The sequence below is a fragment of the Lepidochelys kempii genome, chromosome 4, assembly GCF_965140285.1.
Source record: "Lepidochelys kempii isolate rLepKem1 chromosome 4, rLepKem1.hap1, whole genome shotgun sequence".
Lineage (NCBI taxonomy): Eukaryota > Metazoa > Chordata > Testudines > Cheloniidae > Lepidochelys > Lepidochelys kempii.
Window position 1 is genome coordinate 27567356 of NC_136383.1, and position 21092 is coordinate 27588447.

At 43.1% G+C, this 21092-nt stretch overlaps 1 protein-coding gene across 3 annotated transcripts in view; it reads right to left on the reverse strand.

The window, feature by feature from the left end:
* The window catches only part of PPP3CA (protein phosphatase 3 catalytic subunit alpha), a 334463-nt gene extending 322089 nt beyond the window's left edge, over positions 1-12374 (reverse strand). For all 3 annotated transcript variants that reach the window (XM_073340796.2, XM_073340795.2, XM_073340794.2), the window contains exon 1: positions 11839-12374. In XM_073340796.2, coding sequence (XP_073196897.1) covers positions 11839-11896 — 58 coding nt within the window. In that variant the 5' untranslated portion in view covers positions 11897-12374. The remainder of the gene's footprint in view (positions 1-11838) is intronic.
* Positions 12375-21092: the final 8718 nt, after the last annotated feature.

A 21092-nucleotide genomic window follows, 5' to 3' on the forward strand; every position in this document is an offset into this window, starting at 1 on the left:
AGCAGCTTTTCATTTGAAGACAGCAAGAGCACTTCCTCAGCCACACCCAAGCTTTATAAATGTCCTCTCAGTAGTACCAGATGTGTCGTACCTTCGATTTCTCAAGAAGATAAGAGGTGAGTGGGGGGGGAGAAGGGGCCACACATATGGATGTATGAACAGAGGGTTTGTGAGTTACCCAGTATGGCCCACCTTCTCTTCTGCTGAGACACTGTTTAACAGCAAGACAGAAAACTGTAAGGGAAAAGTAAAGGTGTCCATAAGGACTCACCCTGGAACCTAGCATTTACTGCCCATGATCAACTCTTGCTGTTTCTAGAATAAAGTGCACCAGTACAGCTCACCTCTGCCCACCCACCCACCCAGCAGTGCAGAGAACTGACAGATGCCACTAGCACACATCCACACCTTGAGAGAACTCCTAGTAGGAACAATCAAACTGAAAGGTTGAGAGAAGTATTAGAGTCTCAAAACAGCTATAACTCAAGACCAGGAAATCTTTATGGGAACTGCATTCACATATATTTTATAGGCCTAAGAAAGCCACTGAAGACTGCAAAATCAGAGGGAGGACTAAAGAGATGGTATGAATGAGGACCCATACCTTAACAGTTTTGCAATATGTTTTATAATTAACACGCTTGAGCTGGATGTAGAATGGAAACACATCTCAGACTCTCCCATACATTTTAGAGATACCATGGGTTTGCAAGCAGGGGCATAATACACTCTCCCAAAATAAATAAAGTGCTCCTTATATCTGTAATGCAAAGAGGTAAAGGAAAAGAGGGTAGAAGATTCTGCAATCGTCTATCACCCACGGTGTGGCTGCTGGAATGTTCATGCTTTGAAATGCCCATTATTTTGGAAGGAAATCCTTTCTAGCCCAGATAAATGGTCCTAAAACGGGAAATAAACTCAAAAGCTTTAAAATAAAAGCCAAATATGAAAGCCACATGCAGAATTGCTAACTAAATAAACTGAACGATGCTTTGTGGGAACCTGAAGGTCTATCGGCAATACCACAATCTATATTGGTCAGCACATGCTATTTTCATTATTCGGATCAGAAATTCAAAGTATGTTTCAATTTCATGGCAATACTGCATAGATGCGGTGGCATCAGAGTCAAGTATTTATGCAGCACTTGTTCCATCACCAATTTATGTTTTAAATAGTCAGAATGATTTCTTCAGTGAAGAGTACAGCCCACACCATCTGTAGATTTTGGATTTTCATCTCACCTTGTGCGTAGCAGAACTCATGAAAGAAACCAAAATACAACATGCTTGTTCACAACAATTCAGCCAATTCAAGGCAAGTACTACTGTATTTTGATCTATACAAGTAATGAGCTGCTATAAATTGGCTAAGCTGCATCTCACAAAACGATGGATGGGGAAATTAATAAGTGATCATGTAGATTTTAAGACTGACATGTCATATTACCCCAATAATGGTTTGAACGATCAAATATTTTATATTAATCCTGCACTTTTCATTTAGACAACTCTATACTGCATCAGATTTTTTGTTCTATTCGCCTCAATATGCCCTTTTGTATTGTTCTGCCTCTTAAAATATGAGGGATATTGGGAAAAACAGCTGCTACTTCATAAAAAAAAATCCATCAATCCCTTAACATTCTTTTTACCATAATTCCTCCTCCCCACCCTCTTCGGCTGCTTTACAATATGTTCTTTACAAAGGATGTTTAGAAGTGCAAGAAGCAAGACTTGAAAAACCCACTGATCTGTGGTGATGAAGAAACTTTCCTGGGCGAATACCATCCATTTCGGCAGCATGCAAGCAACCCCTCCCCGTCCCCCTGCCAGCTAAAGTATATCCCTTTTGGTCGCCCAGGTGAACTTCCAAACATGAGCAGAGTGTAAGCCACGGCAGTGGGGTCTTCTGAAGCATGCAGACAGTCCGCTCCAGTGCCTAGGCTGTTGCTCAGCACTTTTCCAAGTTGCAAAAACTGACAGGCACGCTGAGAGTTTTCAGAGCTGCCATGGAGCATCTTGCAAGCAACAATGAAACCACAAGAGTCAAGTCAACTTTGCTTTATTAGATCCTGGGAAAAGCTATGGGCACCAGCAGAGGTAGGCACTAGAGATAGTCATTAGGAGGGGAAGATGCAAAAGAAATCCGAAGCTGCAGGAGAAGATAGCAGCCATGCACACCCAAACGAGCAGCACCCTCACAGTAGTCAGGAGGCTCTGGGAGTAGGTGGATTTGTACATGGGGGCTGGATAGAACACCGAAATAGCGGTCTTGTCTCTTGTAGCTGTTACCTGATGTTGAAGGCTTTAATGAGATTCGAGACCTATTAGCCAGAGGTAACAAGATAAACAGAACCCTGAAAAAGATCCACAGACAAATCTGGCAGGTGTTCCTCGGGTGACCAGATAGCAAGTGTAAAAAAAAAATCGGGATGGAGGTGGGTGGGGGGAGTAATAGGTGCCTATATAAGAAAAAGCCCCCAAAATTGGACTGTCCTTATAAAATCGGGACATCTGGTCACCCTAGGTGTTCCCCATTTCACAGTGGGGGTGGGGGAGGGGCGGAAGAGAGGTCTTAGCTTCTCACCTGACCATCATCCCTGGATCTTCATCTAGTCCTCTGGCTATTAGGTGTCTGGCATTAGGTTCCAAGCCACACATGACTGCGTGGATGGGGGAGATTGACAATTAATACTTTACAGAACATACACGTGTGCTAAGCACTTCACAGAAGATACAACACATACCACATACCTGGGCCCTGCCCCAAGAAACCTACAATCTAATCATCCAATTCTGAAGTATGTACAATTCCACCCCTAACTGCCCCCCAGGACCTCACCACCTATCCAACCCCCACCCCCTTCTCCCTGTCCCCTGCCTGCCCCAACCCCTATCCACACGCCTGACTGGCCCCGGGACTCCCACACCCTATCCAACCCTCCCTGTTCCCAGTCTCCTGACCACCCGCTGAAAACCCCAGACCCATCCAACGCCCTCTGCTCCCTGACTGCTACCCTAGAACCCCCGCCCCATCCAACCCCCCCGCCCCGACTGCCCCCCCAGAACCTCCGACCCATCCACCCCCCCGCTCCCTGTCCCCTGACTGCCACCCCCAGAACCCCTGACCCATCCAATCACCCCCTGCTTCCTGTCCCTTGACTACCACCCCGGGACCCCCCCGCTCCCCACCCCCTTACCATGCTGGAGCCAGCCACGCAGCCACGGCGCGGCGTGCTCAGGGTGCGGGGAAGGGGCCAGGGGCTAGCCTCCCCGGCCGGAGCTCAGGGGCTGGGCAGTACAGTCCCACGGGCCGGCTCTGGCCCGCGGGTCACAGTTTGCCCACCTCTGGCTTAAAGGGAAGCACATGTAGAAGTATATACAAAACTGAGGAGCATACACGTCTATAGCGTTAGCAGGGAAGGAGAGAAGAGGGAAAGGAAAAGAACACAATGTAGGGACAGAAAGAACGAACAGGGGAGGGAAGAAGAGTGAAAAGCAAACTGAAAACAAAGGAGGCTGTGACTAAGTACAGCACACATCGGCTTTATTTTTTTAAATTGCAGAGGGCGCTGCTGCACAAGTTCCTTCACCCTAGCTAGCAGGGGTAGTCCTTAGGCCAGGAAGCGTCAAGTAAATTTTTTTCAAGCTTCGGTAAAAGGCTTTGTACTGTATAGGAATCTAATAATTCAGTTCCCAAAACCCACGTATGCTCAAGGCAGAATTGGCATCTTACCCTTTAAAAAAAAAAAAAAACCCACCTCACGTAAACTATCTAATAAATCAGAAACAGGATTTGTGTGTCTGTCTTTTGGAATTTTTGCCCCAGGGTCCACAGATAAATTGCGTTATTCCGAACTCCTGTTGGCACCCTGGTTAAATCTGAAATAAATAAGAGTCACGTTCTCTTCATACAGCAGGGTTGCCATGCCAACGTTAACATGCCTAACCTTGCCTATAAAAATAGATCTAGTCAGTTTCAAAATGCATGCAAATTACTGTGTCAAAGAGGTACCATCACAGTGGCAACTTTTTGGTGGAGGAGTAAGCAGAGAAAAAATGAGAAGAGCAGCAGTAAAGGGTTTTAGCAATTAGAAGTAACTTTCATGATCAAAGCATTCTTCTGCTCCCTGTTTCTCCACATACAATGTCCTACCTCTGCAGCACAGCAAGGGAAGAGAAAGAAAGTAAAAGAAACAGAGCTTTGTACTTTCCATTAATATATGTTTGATCCATTATCTGAACAGCCGGTTATTCAATGCAAGATAGATCAGGTGAGTAACTTTACTCACATGCTTATTTATTTGCGGGGCTCGGGCCATACATTTTATCATGATTACATAATTGACTAACAGGCCATCAATGATCTTTTATGGGAGAAAGTGAGGGAGGTATTGACTCATCAGAAGGGGAAATGGTTGTTAAGTGTTCAACTTCGAGAACTGATGGGATGCATAATAACATCTTAAATTCAGCTCATGTAACCACATAAAAAGTGTTCATTCTCAGATTCTTTTATCTGAAGTCTCCTTGAAGTGGGTTTCTCTTTAGAAAGTTGTGGCTTCCTTTGGGGCACACTTTATAAGTTTTAAGAGCCTTCAATCATATTTGTATAAATATCCCTTAAAATACACTTTTAGAAATAAATAATGCAGAAAATGTGTCTCCGACACTTCTTCGCAGGTACCAGAAGGAAATATAGCCCTTAACATGAGATGTTACTTCAATTTGTCTGAGCATTCTTGTCAGAACTAGCATTGATATTTAAATGCAGTACCAAACCCAGATTTTAGTACTTTTGTACTTTTTAAAAATACAAAAAGTGACTACACAGAAACTTGTGACAAAAGGGCACTTTTTAATTTTAAAGCCACATTGGAGAATTGAAAAATAAAGCAGTTCAATGCAAACTGCCACCACTTACTTATTAATAATGGCTGAACTGAATTTTCAAACTGGTATTTCTAAAGGTTTTTGAACAATAGGGGCTTGCCTAAGCTTCTGAAACTTGTGGGAGCGACTGAAATACTGTGACCCCAAAGACACCCAGTGAAGGATAATCTCACTATTCATACGCTCTCGTTCTGTTGCATGGCACATATTGGAGAACAAGACAGTAAAAGTGTCTACTTGCACCAAGAGAGAAGCATGCAACAAAAATAAGTATGGCCTGATTTAGGGGTGGAGAAGAAGAAATAGAGAAGAAAGTTAGAAATAGCTGCTCTGTGCTATGCAGCATTCTCCAATGGAAAGTGGCAGAATAGGTTACAATTTGCTGCATACATTAAGGTTAACAACACTCAGCATTAACTCCCTTTTCACAGTTCCTAACTCCACTGATGGGAGCAAAAGCATGCACCCTCTGCAGTCTGAAACCAAGCACAGAATAGGAGAGAGCATGGGTCAGCACAGAGCTATCAATTGCGTAGAAAACTTTCTATCCACCGTTTGACCAAGCCTTTCCCCAGAAAATCTTTGGCTTCGAGGCATTCACAAAGCCGCCTGACAGTTCTTCACCATCCATCAAAGACCTCTCCAGACAGCAAAATTCTAATTAAGATGAGTTGTGTTTCCCTTCAGTGGGTTTGTACAAGAGAAGGTCTTAGATGGGAGATGTGAAAAGTTTATTTGATTAATTGATTTTATTTACAAAAATGATAGTATTCATGGCTAAGCAAAGGTTAAGCAAATTAATGACTAGCTAAGTGAAACAACATTACTGCACAAATAAAATTCTAGAAGGATATGTGTTTTGATTAAACTTGTTCAGATTACTGTTTCAATATTATTATAATAAAAATGAATACTAGTTGTATATATTATGTACACACAGTGCAAGTTCTACACATACTGGATCAGTCTGAAAAAAAACACACACACCAACCAGCATTCCACTGATGGAATTCACTGAGTTAATCCTGTTTTAGACCAGTGTGGGACCACAATCAGGCCAAATACATATAAGAACTGAAGTGAGCCAAGGTATTTTCTTTGACGAACTGTAGTGCAGGGACTATGCAATATGAAGTTATCATTCTTTCCTCAACTGTAGTTTACATGGCCTGTTTTACTGAGTGAGGACAGATGGGTCAAGATTCTTTGTTCTTTTGAAGAATGCAATGGGATCTAAAAAGTTACCAAAACAGAGGCACGGGGCATGTTTAATGTCTTATATGAAGTTTAAAGAATGGATCAAGAGCAGACAATCCCAAGTGATAGCAGTGGTACAGTTTTTCATACTGCTGAATGCTGATGGTCTCCTGCATCTCCTCCCTCCAAACCTGATCCCACACTTTCTGTCCAGAAAGTGCAATCCTTTATTACATGCAAGTGTACTGTTATGACAATATTAAGGAGACATCATAAAAAGCATTCAGGATTAATGTCACATCAGCCACCAAGTGACTCCCTCCACACTCCTTGTTCATGTGTCTACTGTTTCCTATTCAGGGAAAAGAAGCATTTTAAGTATCTAATCTCCCTTCGTTCAGGTCACTTAACAAGATTAATTCCTAACGTGTATTTGCTAATTCACCAGTTTTGAGGATCACTCCATTCACACCAAAGAAGCATCAAACAAGACATACATGAAGCAGCTGCAAAGGTGGAAAGTCTTATTTTTAAAAGTTTAGTTGGTTTAAAAAAAAACTGAAAACAAAACCTAAAAAATATCCTCGTGTCAGCTCTAGACAGTGAGAAGCATCAGTGCTTGAAGACTTACATTTGCTTCATCAAAGGGGAACAGTTCTGCAATACACCTGGGAGGGCTCTGGATTCCAGTTTGAGGCACTGCCCTACAAAAAGTGCATACATTTTTCTAAGTACTGAGGTTTAGAGTTTCCACTGAGCCTTATCCTCTTGCTCATAGCAATAGGTACCAGTCACCATTACACACAAATATGAACCTAAAAATCAAGACTAGCCACAAAAAGTGTACTGATTTGATGAACACATGCTAGTGTAACTATACATGCTACTTTATTTGTTTGATATTTTATCCCTCAATACCTAAGAGATTATATTTAAATACAGAGAGTTCGGGCCAGACCAAAAAACAAATAAATCTATCCATATATTTTAGAAACACAAGCATTTCAGGAGACTGTAATGCAATGTAGAACATTCTGAAGAGACCGGTAATGTGATAGAGAGCCTTTCCCTTCTAGGTCACTGGTTCAAATCTTGCCAAGTGATCAAAAGATGTTGCCATCAGAAAACTGTTCTGTGACTTTTGTGGAGTGAGTTAGTACTCTCAGCCCAGCTTCCAGTGCCAGGTATCCCCAACTTAAAATCCAGTGCCAAACCTAGCACACTGACACCCCCACTGGCAAGTTTCAGAGGCTTCAAGTGGTAAACTAGTGTGGATAATTAGCCACATATTCTTCCCAAGGGGTGGGCTAGAAGCTCATAAGGAGAGTGACATGGAGAAGCTTATCCTGTCAGCATCTGTGTCATACCTTTCTACGGGCACATGAAGGACTTCAGTCTACAGGGTTTTCAAGCCAGCACCTTTCATCAACACTGAGGTTTTAAGGGCCTCAATCCTGCAAACACTCAGGCTCGTGCACAGCTTTAGGCATATGTGTAATCCCACTGAACTAATCATATGGGTGTTTGCAGAACAATACATTTTAAAATAGTATTATCACATGTTAATTCCAACAATCTAAAGCTGACTTGTCTAGGTTACAGTTGCAAGAAGTTCTTAACCCTCTTTGCATCAGAATGACTCAGGCGAAAGAAGTGGAGTAACCATTGCTTGACCGAAGTATAATAGTATCCTTCAGACTGACATGCAGGATACTCTTTCCCTACCATTCCCAAGAATACACTTTTGTCAACTCTTACAAAAAAAGTGAATTTGCTTTTGAAAATTTGCCATTTTAATACATGGGTTTGAATTACTTCTTCATATTGCTCACTGTACAGTAATTTCGGACATGTGAGTATTAAGATTTCACTCAATAAGCTGTCAGGTGCCATTGTGAACAAATGACATAATGCAGGCAGGAGAAAGCCAAGATCTCACAAAGCATTCAGTAACACCTAACTGTACTGCGATAAAGACAGGACATTTTACTTTGCGTTAAATCGATTTGATAGTCTAGAAAATTCCATGCGAGTGGCAGGGTATGAAATGCTTACTTGTACTTAAGTCATTTCTCATCTTTAGAGTCATTCTCTTTAGCAGTATCTTTAGAAAAAAAAGAAAAAACCCCACCCAACAGGTGTCAGCAATATAGCAATCTGTTTAAAGCTGCTAGAATTCTCACCCCCTCAAACCCTCCACTAACTGTTATGTAGTAGTCCCTACCTAAGGTTCAGACAAAGCTTGGAGATCTTGATATAACAAGACATCTTCTGTCATGTGTTGACTAATTGTGATCTTTCAAAACTAAACTTATAACTTTGCAGTAGGTAAATTATCAGATCCTGACCGGTAAAGCCACTGCTTCTTGTGCAGTCAGAAGAATTAATCAAATCTAAAGCCTACATACATGACCAAAAAAACGTTTCTTCCCCAAATAAGGTTCCATTTTTCTATTTATTTATGAATTAAAAAAAAAAAAAAAACCCTCTCAGTTTGCACTGGTTATATCTGAACATGGTCCAGAGGATTCAAATAATTATGCATTTTTCTTTGTTAAATTTAAGGCTCACTGATTATCTCCATGTGTGTTTTAATATTTGATTTTTATTAATTTTACCATTGCAAGGCTATTCAGCTTTTCCTCTCAAGAAGATATAGATAATGACCTATGAAAAAGAAACACTATAACTTTGACTAATGCAATACAGGACCTGGAATCCTACAGCACTAAATTAAGTTAAGAATCACATTTGTTTTGTTATTACAAGTGAAAAAAGCTACATTACTATCTTTCTTCATTTATGCTTCTAAAACAATAAAAAAGCAGTTCAGTGAATGCAATTTAAAATGAATATGATACAATATAAAAGTACTCCTATTAAGAGTTCACTGTGCATTACTCACTCCAGGTTCTGCATTTAAGCATTTAACCGGATTTTGGTGTTTAATGAAAGAATGAATCCAGTTAAATGAATCCAAATATTAACTACAAAAGGTTGACATATAACAACTATCAGGCCAGATGAATGAATAAATCTTCTAAGCATGATTTAGGTCAATTTCTGTTCCTTCCTTCAATTCCTCTTAATGAATACTTCATAAAAGGAATAAAATCTTAAATGTTTGGTGGACTGAATGCTCACAAAATCTACAAAAAAAAAAAATGTAAGAAATCCCAACTATATGTGCTGTCAAGGTATCTTGGAAATAGTGTTTCTGGGAAGTTTGGAGCCTATATACTTATTAACACAGAATGAAGTGTAACAATGTGAAGAGTGATTTAAGGTTAAGAGTCAGAATGAGACTAAAACCTCACACCGTGTTAAAAAAAAACAAAACACCACCACCCTAGACTTATTATAGTACCTTTAAAGACAACAGTAACGGAGTCTATTATTAAATGCAGAAGTAGCAATTTTATTTATCGGCATTCATAAAAGCAAAGATGATTTTATTTTATTTTATTTAAGTAAAAAGATCATAAGTCAAATCCTGCATCTGTTCTTACTCATAAAGAATATCCACTGAATTTAAGTTTTCCCTGAGTAAAGTCCATAGAATTTGGTCCTACCTTTACACATAGTCAAACACAAAATTTAAGAAGAAATCGTCATTCAACCCCCAATTACTAGTGTACTCCAGACATTATGCAAAATATTTGTAATGTATGAAATATTTGTGATATCTATAATTGAAGGGTATCAGAAAAGTCTATAGTCATATATTACAAACTTTTAAAGCCTTGCTCTTTTAGTGTGATGTCACAGGACCATGATTCAATGTAATATTGCCTAACTCATGCAACAAATATTTCTTATTTCACAAGATAAAGGCAAACTCCATTTTTTAAAACTCTGTTACTATGGCACATACAACCAAGTTTCTTTAAAAAAAACAAAACAATAACTCTTGGATATGAAACAATCAGAAAAAAAACAGAAAATTAAAATACAGAAGGATTTAAATGAGGTGAATCTCTCAGTAAGATTTACATTTGGTTTTCGTTGATGCTCAAGAAAACACATGAAATTGTGCATGCTACAGAGCCATTTTTTTCTCAGTTTCTTGGATTCTGGAAGCATTCACAGCCCATTTGGGGTCCATATTTCACCAAAAAATCTGGAGATAAATACAGGTTTATAGCCTATGATGGATACACTGTATTACACCTAAGTACATACACAGAAATACGCACATTTGCTGTAAGCATTGTACATGTATTAAAAAATCACACACATTTGTTCCATACCGGAATAAACATTCTTTTATTGCTGCGCACTGTGTTTGTGTGGCTAATGAAAACTCTCAGATGTGTTTTCACCCAACAAACGTCACCCAACAAACGAGTGGCCCTGGAGCATTCAAGCTCATAGAACATAGATGTATGTTTTTACAATGGAGCGAAGTCACCGAGATTATACTCATTTGTGGGAAACACCCACACGCAGATATGTGCGCACACATGCAAAGATACAAGGGCACACAGTATCTCTGCTGGACAACTTCACATTCAACCAGGCCAAACCATAACCAATAACCATGATGGGGGAAGTGGCTTGGATTGCCTTCTACTGTGCTTAATGTTCAGCATGTATTATGCAGCTAGTACATGCATTTTCATCTCCTAGAGAGGATGATCCTGGATAAATATTCCACATTCTTGAGTCACGTCCCCCTCCCTAAACGAAAGTCATTTGGCTACTGGACTAGATGGCATCGCCCAGAGGGAAAAAAAAGAACTTCCCACTGCTGCTGCAAAGGCTCTTCCTCACCCCACCAACACTGGTGGCTAGGTGGATAGGCTCGGTGTGTACTGTGTATACAGAGAGAGAGATCGGTGGATTCTCCTTCTGGAAGAGTGGAGAAATAGACCATCAAGGACCCCCGGTTCTTACACATTAAAGCAACGTCCCCGCCCGAATAGAGAATTCTCTGTGAATCAACCCCTGGCTCCAGGTGTCACCCCCACCAAGCAGCACGTTTGAGAGAGGGAAGGGAGAGGACATATGTCAGCGACGCGAGGGAGGAGTGGGGCGGGTGAGGAAGGAGAGCCCCAGCTGTCAGGATCGGGGGATTTACGGGCATTTTCATGCATGCGGGGAGCTGAAAGGCAGTGACAAGATCTGCCTACAGACAGCGGAGTCTGCGTGCGAACCCAGCCACCCAACGGGGCTCGGATCAGGCGCGGGAGGGGGAAATGCCCGAAGAAGTAGCCAGAGGAGGGGAGGGAGCCAGGCTCTTGTGCTTTGGTCCCTCCCCTCCCTTCTGCCTCAGACACTCCCGCAACTAAGGAAGCTGGGGCTCCCCCTCTCTCTCGCGCGAGCCCTGTGCAATCACTGAAGGCAGAGAGGGGGAGGCAGGGGGGAGAAAATGCTGCAATGTAGCCCTAGGCAGAGCGATCTCCCGAGCAAACCCAATCGCCGAGTCAATAGTGCAATGATACCAATCAATCAAATTACCACCCCCAGACACAACCCTGACCAGCAGCCACCACTTCCTATATCTATCACAGCAGTTACTCCCTATTCACTCCCCAATCACCGCCTCCTCCACCCCCCTCCAAACACGTCTCGCCCATTTAACAACTGCAGCCACAGTAAATAGGCAGACCCCGTTCCTTGGAGGGGGGAGAGACGTACAGGATCTTGGAGGACGGAGGTAGCCAAATTTTGAAAAAATGGAGGCGGGGCAGTGCAAGCAGACAGCTGGCTGTGTGTGTCCGTCTGTGCACGGCACAGCACTTACCTTTCACCACCCTGTCCGTCGTTGATAACTTTGGATCAATTGCCTTATGCTCAGACATTTCCAGCAGCTGGGGGCAGGAGGGAAGGGCTCTCTCCCTCACACAGCGCAGACACAAGGCTGAGACGGCTGCTGCAGCAGCAAACGGCCAGTCAGTGTCTCTAGGTCCTTGGCTGTGGTTAAAGTTACGGCCCCTCTTGCCTGCTGCTTGCTTTGCTTTGCTTCTTCTCGTCCTCCTCCTCCTCCTTCTTCTTCCTCCGCCGCCTCCTCCTCCTCTACTTAATTATTTATCTCAATCACGCCACTCGCTTCCTTATTTATATTTTTTTGCATAAATAACAGGCAAAAGCAGCCAGAAAAAAATAAGTTTAAAAAAATAATCAGGGTACAAATGCAGCAGCCCCGGGCTTCCTTCCCCCACAGCAGCAGCAGAGCGGCTGCTGCTCCAGCTCCTCCGGCTGCTGCACTGGATCTGGATACGTCTCTTCCCCCTCCTCTCTCCTTCCACTCACATAGACACAGCCACTGAGCTGCACACGGTCCAAGGCGCAACCTACCCTCACCGCCTAGCCTTGCACCCGCACCTCCCTCCCAGCTCCTTCTCCCCCATCTCTCCCTCGCAGCCATTGGCTCAGGCCGCGCTGCCAATCACTGTCAGGTAACTGCCGCCCGCCTCTCCTCCCAGGTGTTCTGACGGCTCTCCCCATTAGCCGGACTGGGGGCGGGGGAGGGGGAGCGCAGCAGCCGCTGGGGGTAGAATTCTCCCCGGAGCGTTCCACAGCCCTGGCTGAGCCGCGAGGAGAGTAGTAAAGCGCCTCGTGGGCTTTGCCCTGGGGAGCGGAGAGGTGGGGCAGGACTGTGGGCCGGAGGGAAGCTCTCGGTTGCACCCGGCTGTTGCACCGCGGCTGGCGAGGAGTTTGCGGGAGAGCGGCGGTGTTGGGGGGCGTCTCCCCTTTTACTTTACAAACCCCAGGGCCACAACAGCAGCGGCAACAACAGGGAGAAAGCGGGCGTGTGTCATTAGCTGGCGGGGGCGGCCTCCGCCTGTCACTCGCTGTAGCTGCTGCTACACAACAGGAAAAGCTCCAGGGTGATCGCGCCTGCGTGTGTGTCCCTTGCAGCAAGGCACAGACACGACAGGCTCGTCCATGCACCGCTGCAGCCCCTTTCCCTTTGGGGTTAGGGGCTGCCGTCAGTTAGGTTTCCTCTTGCTCCGGTGCCTTTATCAGCCAAGCTCCCGACAGTAGCTTTTCCGTGTTTTTCCTTCTTTGCCTGTAATGCTTCTCTGCGAAGGCAGGGGGAGGGGCCTCGGCTGGTTGGGATGGGAGCTTTCCAGTCGGAAGGTTGATGGATGGGTTTTCACTCGCGGCTGCCATTTAACAAACCAATGTATAATTAATTAGAGTAAAGTCACTGTAGCGTTTGGGAGAGTGGGGAATAACCTTACAGTCAGGAAATGCCGAGGTGCTGAGCTAGCTGTGAGAGCTATTGCAGATCCTGCACATTAGATTATTATACTGTGTGTCCTTCTACCTTTCCTCTGCTTTGTACAGCAAAAAACACAGTATTTCAATAAGTAATAATGGGGGTGGGGAAGGATGGTCTTGTGAGGCATAGCTCTAGAAGTTCCATGGACTCTGCCGTGCACTTGTTAGGTGATCCTGGGGAAGTCACTTGATATCTCTGTGCAGAGCTGGTGCTAGGCATAAGCAAACTAAGCGATTGCTTCTGGCCCCAAGCAGCTAAAGGGAGGGGGGCGTTTGCTTTTTATTATAATAACTTGCCTGTTTTAGTATTGTGTGGCCAAAAATATTCCTGCTTCGGGCCCTCAAGGGGATAGCACTGGCTCTCTCTGTGCCTCAGTTTCAGGACATTGTATGTAAAGGGGCTAATAATGCACATCTCCCAGGGGTGCTGGATACCTAATTCATTAATATTACAAAGTATTTTGAGATCCTCAAATGGAGGCCACTGTGAATGCAAAATGTTGTTATATAGTTTTAGTTTCTAGAGAGAAATCATTTTCAGACTCAATATTTTTGTTTCTGTTTTGTGATGATGGCATTGTAATTCAAGAAATACCATGACATATATTTCTTAATCTGCCTTGACTTGATTAAAAATAAAAAGTTATGCAAATCTTATAAAATCTTTAAAGAGTGGGTGCACATACTTCCTTTTGAGATATTATCACACATGCACAGATTTTCAAAAGAGCTCACTCAGTATGACAGATATTGCAACTGCATGCAATATCTTTGGGGGACCATACTGTATTAAGTTTATGAATAGCTGATGTACCACTCTTGCTCAGGGATCATATGCAATTTGGGGGTGGGAGAGGTTGCCACAGTGCCTCCAGGAACTATAAAACAGTGGGGGACGGAGAGTGATTAAGGTTGTAAACACTTCCAGAGAGATTCCACTCCCCTGGGTAGGCTTGTATAAAGTGGTTCAAACTGGGTTTTTCAGAGACCAACAGACAGAGAAAGGGCTTCTGGTATAGAAAGGCTGGGTCTAAACTGGCTAGGGCCCTTCTTTCTGAACCAGAACACAGACAGGACCGTCTGTCCCAACAGTTGCAGAAGGGATAGAAAGACTTTGGCCTACTAGGGCCCCCATAAGGCTGATAGGTGACCTCTGTTAAGATTTTAGCATGAGTATAGGAACTTTCATTGTTTTTTATGTTTTCTCTGTAACTTGTAATTGTTGGCAATATGCAGTTCATAGTCGGAGAGAACGCAATGCACAGGCACTGGCTGTTAGGGTCCAAACTGGCTTGCTGGGGATATCACAACGTAAGGTAGGGAGCTGTGCAGCCTTAAAATGCCCAGTCAGAAGGGAGTGAGACCAGGTAACTGGTGGAGTCCTGAGACCTGGCTAGACATTCCTGGAGGGGACTCCGAAGGGGGGGTTAGGGGTGCAGTTACCCTGAAATTGAAAAACTCAGCACCTAGCAATTTCCATTGTCCTTAGTGGGAATTGGTGGATGCTGAGCGCTTTTGAAAATCTCACCCTGGAGTGAGTTTTACATGGGTGGACCATTGTAACCCATGTACCCATACATAGCACCATTCCAGTTAATCCTCTATCCACCTCCACAAAGCCCATAGCAGCAGCAAGGCCTTCCTCTGTCTACTGTGTGAAAAGAATTTAGTTTTCTGGCCTTCACATATAACAAGCACAGAAGACAGCATTTAATTGTAGGAGGGTCTGTGTTACAGAATGATTTAATGTCAAAATATCTCACTGGCTTTGGAACAAAAAATAATAGAAAAAACAACTACCAATAATCAGGTAACTTGATGTTGCTAAGGTTCTTACCCAAAATGTGTTACTAGAATAATCTAGAAATGCCTGTACCCTCTTTCTTTTACTTCTCAGTATTAAGAATCTTCAGAGATGAAGATATAAAAAAAATACAATAAGAGAAAAAGGGAAGACAGGAATAATAATGCTTAAATGTGTCATTATTATTAAATAATAATGCTTAAATTGCATCCTACTGTATGTCAATCAATAGGCATGTGGCAAGATCTGTAAATTGATCAGCAATGCTGCACATATTGTGCAGCTGTCCATTGAACTTTGTTTACTTGCTAGCCAAATTTTGTTGGCTGGTAAGGAAACCCTCATCGTTGTTCCATAGAAAGAGTTATTCACATCCACTGGTCCTATAATTGGAGTAGTAATCTCCTTCCTTAATAGACTTGGTGCTTGAACCAGAGCCACTATTATCTCCTAACACTTTAACATCCCCACAACTGGCTGACTGTTTGCTTGGACTGGAATGAAATGGGGCAGCCTAGCTGGTAGCACCTGCTGCAAGTTTTTTATTTATTGATGCCAGTACAACAGCTCTGGCTTAATTCATTCAGAAAGGGGAAGGAACATATCCAGTGCTACTATTAATAGTTTTCAATAGTGTGTCATTCTTCCATGTGGAAGCCGGCAGTAGGACTGTCTGACACCTGCACCCTTGCTCCAACTGCTCATGTTGTCTTGATCTTTAGACTTCTTCCTTGAAGGCACCTAATCACAGCCCTAGATAACACACCTCAAAGGAAAAGGACACCATTCTACACCTCTCTCACTGAGACCTTGAGCAAGTATAGGACCCCCACATACGCTGTCTGCTCTTAGAGGTGCAGGGTGGTTTGCTCCCTTTTGGGACAGACCATGTGAAATTTCCCGTGCCTTATTCCTATTTAGTTTAATGCAGTGGGTTAAGCTAAACAGAAACAAGACAATCTTATTCCTGAATAAGAACGTCTACCCATGAAGTTATATAAGAGTAACTGTTCCTGAATAACTCCATGTGTAGACAATCCCTTATTGACTGATGCCTGCCCCTCTTTTGCACCATGCTGTACTGTGATTTTGGTGGGTTGTTTGCTTGTTTTTTAAATCTATTTTCTTTGTTGCTGTTTGTTAAGGATGCTATAGTGGTGGGGATAGAGCACTACTTGTAGAAGAAGAATGCCTTGGGGACAAAGCAAAAGAACCTGTACAGTCTGTGCAAGAGGAAGCTATGTGTGTGGCTGTGGCACATAATTCATGTGTGTGAATTACCATTCTTTGATTTGTTTGATGTTTTTGAAGCTAAACTTTGTTGGTTGCTATTAACCCATAGCTGTGAGAATGTGAGATATACGTTCACTGCACTAAAGAAAGACAATATAAAAAGGGTGACTGTGATGGGGTTCCCTGGGTGCAACCTGAACTGTGGGAACGCTGAGCCCTCTGTCCCACCATCCTGGGATATTCCTCTCACACGGTGATGCTGTGACAAGCTACAAACCTGTGGCAGGTACTGCACGTACACAGACATCCACAGCCAGGGACACAGCCAACTGAGTTACATGAATGCTTGTCCCAGCCACTCGTGAACCAACAATAAAGAGGCTCCAGCCAATTTCCCCCAGCTCCTCAGTCTTGCACCCCTGAAATATACTGTCTTGCCCTAGTCAGAAGCATGACCAGTGTAAGTTTATTACCTGTGGAGAGGACACACACTAACCTTTGTCAATTGAGCTGAGATTTCCCAAGCACTTAAACCAAAACCCACTGTTTTAGGTAAAATATAAAACAGATGTATTAACTACAGAAAGATAGATTTTAAGTGATTATAAGTAGTAAGCGTAGATACCAAAGTTGGTTACCTAAGAAATAACATTTGAGTTCTATAAACTAGACAGGATTTGAAGCAAGCAGTGTCTCACTCTGATAGATGGTACAAATGGGTCACAGATCTTCAATACATAGGCTGGAACTCTCCTCCACACAGGGCCACCCTCCCCAGTTCAAAATCTTTGTCCTCCAGATGTGTTTCCAGGTGTTGAGTTGTGGGGGGAGTGAGGCCAAGTCATGATGTCACTTCCCCTTCTTTTATAGTTTCTTCCAGGTTGCTAGAAAGATCTATGCTTGTGACGTGGGGGTCCCATTGGTCAAATGTTCTCCATTGTCTATGTTCTCTCTCTTAGAAGTCTTCTGGGATGGTCGCTGGGGAGTGTGGATTCCCTTTAATGGGCCATCAGCATGTCTGGCTACTCCATTGTTGCACCTGAAAGGCTAGCTGTGGGTATTGCCAACCGCACAACATTATTTCAGTAACATACACATAGCAAAGCTTCATGACTTGTCATACGATAGCTCAAACAATCCAACAGGATACTAATGTTCAACAGATCAAGACTTTCAAAATGATACCTCACAAGGCATACATTGTACAAAACATATCATAATTACATGACTGTGCTGAATATGGGGGTTCCAGGGTATTGCTTTGGGGTACAGAGTGCCACAGTGACAAATGCGAACTACAGCATAGATTTTTAGCTTGTTGGGATAGCAACAGTAGTTGTGGGAGTAGCTATTATTGTGATTTAATAAAATGAAGTCAGTGCCCAAACAGTACAAAATGTTCAAACACAACTATGTTCCTTCTGTTACTCTTTGATTGAGCAAATCCTCAAGCTACATACAGGATGCATAAGGCTACCAATGCAGTAGATTCCACAGCTACCTCTGTGCTCCAGAGTAGGACTCTGGCAGCATTCTGTTCTGGAAGAGGGAGGGAGAAGTATGTTAGGAATGTAGTGTGGCCAGTGGGTTCATTCACAGCACAGATCTCCTGGGCAACAACTTCATGAAGTGGGGAGCATCATTATTTTGGATTGAAAGCTATCAGAATGACACGGGAAGAAGCTAAGATGGCAGCAAGGGACCATCAAAGATGGAAAGCAGTGGTGAAGGCCCTATATTCCTCATGGAACAGAAAGGCATAAGTCAGTCAAGTCATGTTGCCCATATCCACAATTCTCATTGTGGACTCCGTGCATGTATGTCCTGGGTTCTACTTGGAAGGCCTCATTGGGAGGTAGGAATCAGTCCTCCCAGCCTATACTTACTATACACAGGCAAATCCCATTACTCAGGCTTTGCCCATGAGACTAAAATTAGGTCTTATTTCATAACAAAGATACATGATTGCCACTGCTGTGTGATGAAATTCTGTGTGATGAAATTCAGGGTAAAATAGTACCCTATATGCCTATAGCACTTCTAGAAACTGCTAAAGATTTTTGGTTTTTTTTTTTAAATCTCTTCTCCTTTTATTTCTATGGCTTTGACCTTACTATGTTCCTCCCATCCCCATGCCCCATTTTCATCCACTCAGTAGGGGTGTTTGTTTATGCTGCTGCTGCATAAGTTTGATCTTCCCTTCCAATGGGCAATTTCAGTTTTCAGGTATTTTTTTAAAAGTCACAACATTCATATTTCGTAGCACAACAGTAAGTAAAAACCCCATTTACCAGATCTATCTTCTTGCTACACAATGTGATACAAGCATGCCAGGGCTAAAATGCATGACTGCTCTATCAAGGAGGTGCAGCAAGGCCGTGACCTTGTGACTTGTTTCTATTTGGATATTACTTCAGTTCAGTTGCAAGCGCTCCCGATAGTTTCAATGCCATGCTATGAAAAGGAGGGAGATGTAAGACTCTTTTCTCTGCTTCATTTTAATCATAACATGGATTTTAAATAGATAACTTTCTACTGGTTTTTCGTAAGATTTACTGTTATTTTGGCAGTAAGAGTTGCATAATAGCTATTGATTATCACTCATAGGGACATGCTGTTTTCTGTCTACGTAAGTGGTCCTCAGACTTTTCCATATTGGGACACCTTAGTTCCAGACCAGAACTAAGATCCTTCTCACTTGACCAGATCCCCATGTGACAGACTGACAATATCCCCTACTATACTTAACAACGTTATGGAAATAAAGTAAACATTACTGAATTAGTCTTAATACCCTTGGGGTACATTGTATTAAAAATGAAATTGTTTATGTGGTGTTGTAGCATTGTATGTACCTTCTCTAGCAGGGCGGGGGGATGCTAATGTGCTTCCTCCATGATCAACACTTTGAAGCCACCTCCCTGGAGAGAGAAATGTATATGCCAGTTCAAACTGGATTCTCCAGGGACCAATAGACAAAGAAAGGATTTTTGGATGAATAGTCTGGTTTTAAACTAGTGCAAGGCCTTCTTCCTGGTTTAGCAAATGGACAGGACTCGGGGTGCATGGAGGGCCCCAAACCTTAGGATCGGGTTAGACTGACTGAGTCCTTGTTCTCAGGTGGGAGGATTGATGGACTGCTACTGCCAGAATCCATGTTAGGATCGGGGTTATCTGTGGTAAGCTTATTAGCATACTCGTACATGTAGGTTCTTTTAATAAAGTAGGCTGGCATACAAAGAACTGTGTGGTACCTTATAATTGTAGAAATTACACCTGTTAAGCATCTCTTAAGAGAAAGCAAGCAGGTGTCCTTGGGCAACCTGTCTGTGCTGGGAAATGTGCAGTGAGGGCAGGGAACTGAGCAGCATGGACATACCCCAGGCAGAAGGCAGTGAGATGTGGGTCTTCACCCAGAAAGGCAACAGCTGGGGAACTGGAAGGCTGAGAATGGGTTCCCTTGCTGGGCCACTAAAGAGAAATACAGGTGCAGCTGCCCTGAACTATGATGCCTCACTCCCCTTTAACAATATGGGAGGAAGGAGGAGGATCATGATAATTAGGTTGAGAACCCATAGTCTATATATTTCAGGCAAAGTTTGTGAGGTTCTACCTTCTATCTTGTTTAAGGCCTATAGGGTAAGATTTATTTCAGAGCAATGGGCCTGCACAAAGTCCCATACACCCCTTGAGTCCATCATTAACAAGCAAAACCAATTGTCTTCCACAAATATGGGGGGGGGGGCTTGTCAAGCAAACTAGTACTGCTCCACTGCACAAAGGAGAGCTGTATGAAGGGCATGCAGGAAGTGTGTGGGCATGGATACCCACTCTGCCCTATGGCCACATGGCAAGTTCCAGTATGCATGTCCTCACATCTTTCCCATTCCCGTAGTAGAGGCTTCATAAGCACCTCTTGTGGCTACTTCAGCCATTGTACTGAAGTAGTCTTGGCAGCTCATAGTTTCTCCATGACCTGTGGGAGGATTTACCCCTTGCTTGCATGTGTCAGGCATCTGGCTTAGCTACTTATGTGGGCCCTGAATTTGGCCCTAAATCTTCTAGTGGAGTTTAAGTGCTGCTTATGGCATAGTGGGACCCTGTGCATAAGGGTGAATTTCACACAAATGCAGGTAATAGTTTAAATAAAGAACTGGATAGTGTACAGAGGGCCTAAGGGTATAATAACGGAACTGTGTCAATATTGAGGACAGAATGAAAGCAACAGCATCAGAAGGGAAAGCCATGGAAGGAATGTAGGCTAACTTGGAATTGTGTTGCTGAAACAGTGCAAAAGAGTAATAATAGTCGTAGGAGTGCCATGGGCAATATGTACTCATTGTATGTGACCGTACGGAATGGGATAGACAACATTTGAATGAAACCAAGGAATAATCAGAGAAGGGAAGACGTGAAAGAAAAATATTCCAAGAGTGACCGTTTTTAAAATAACCCCACTATGCCCTATTGTGAGAGTTGGACTCGATAAAACCAATTCTTGACCAAAAGAAGCTCTGATTGTAGTCATGTGAAGTGACTGAATAGCTGCAACTTGAATAAATCTCTAGTGTAAAACATATCCCTAAATTGGGTCTCTAGCCTAGACAGGTGTACAAAGTTGAGGGGAAATGTGCATGGAACTTTCTCACTGTACAGAAGTCAGGCAAAATCTCCATCCTTGAACTCTCCCGGCACACACATATGCACTGGTTTAAACAAACCACTGCAAACCC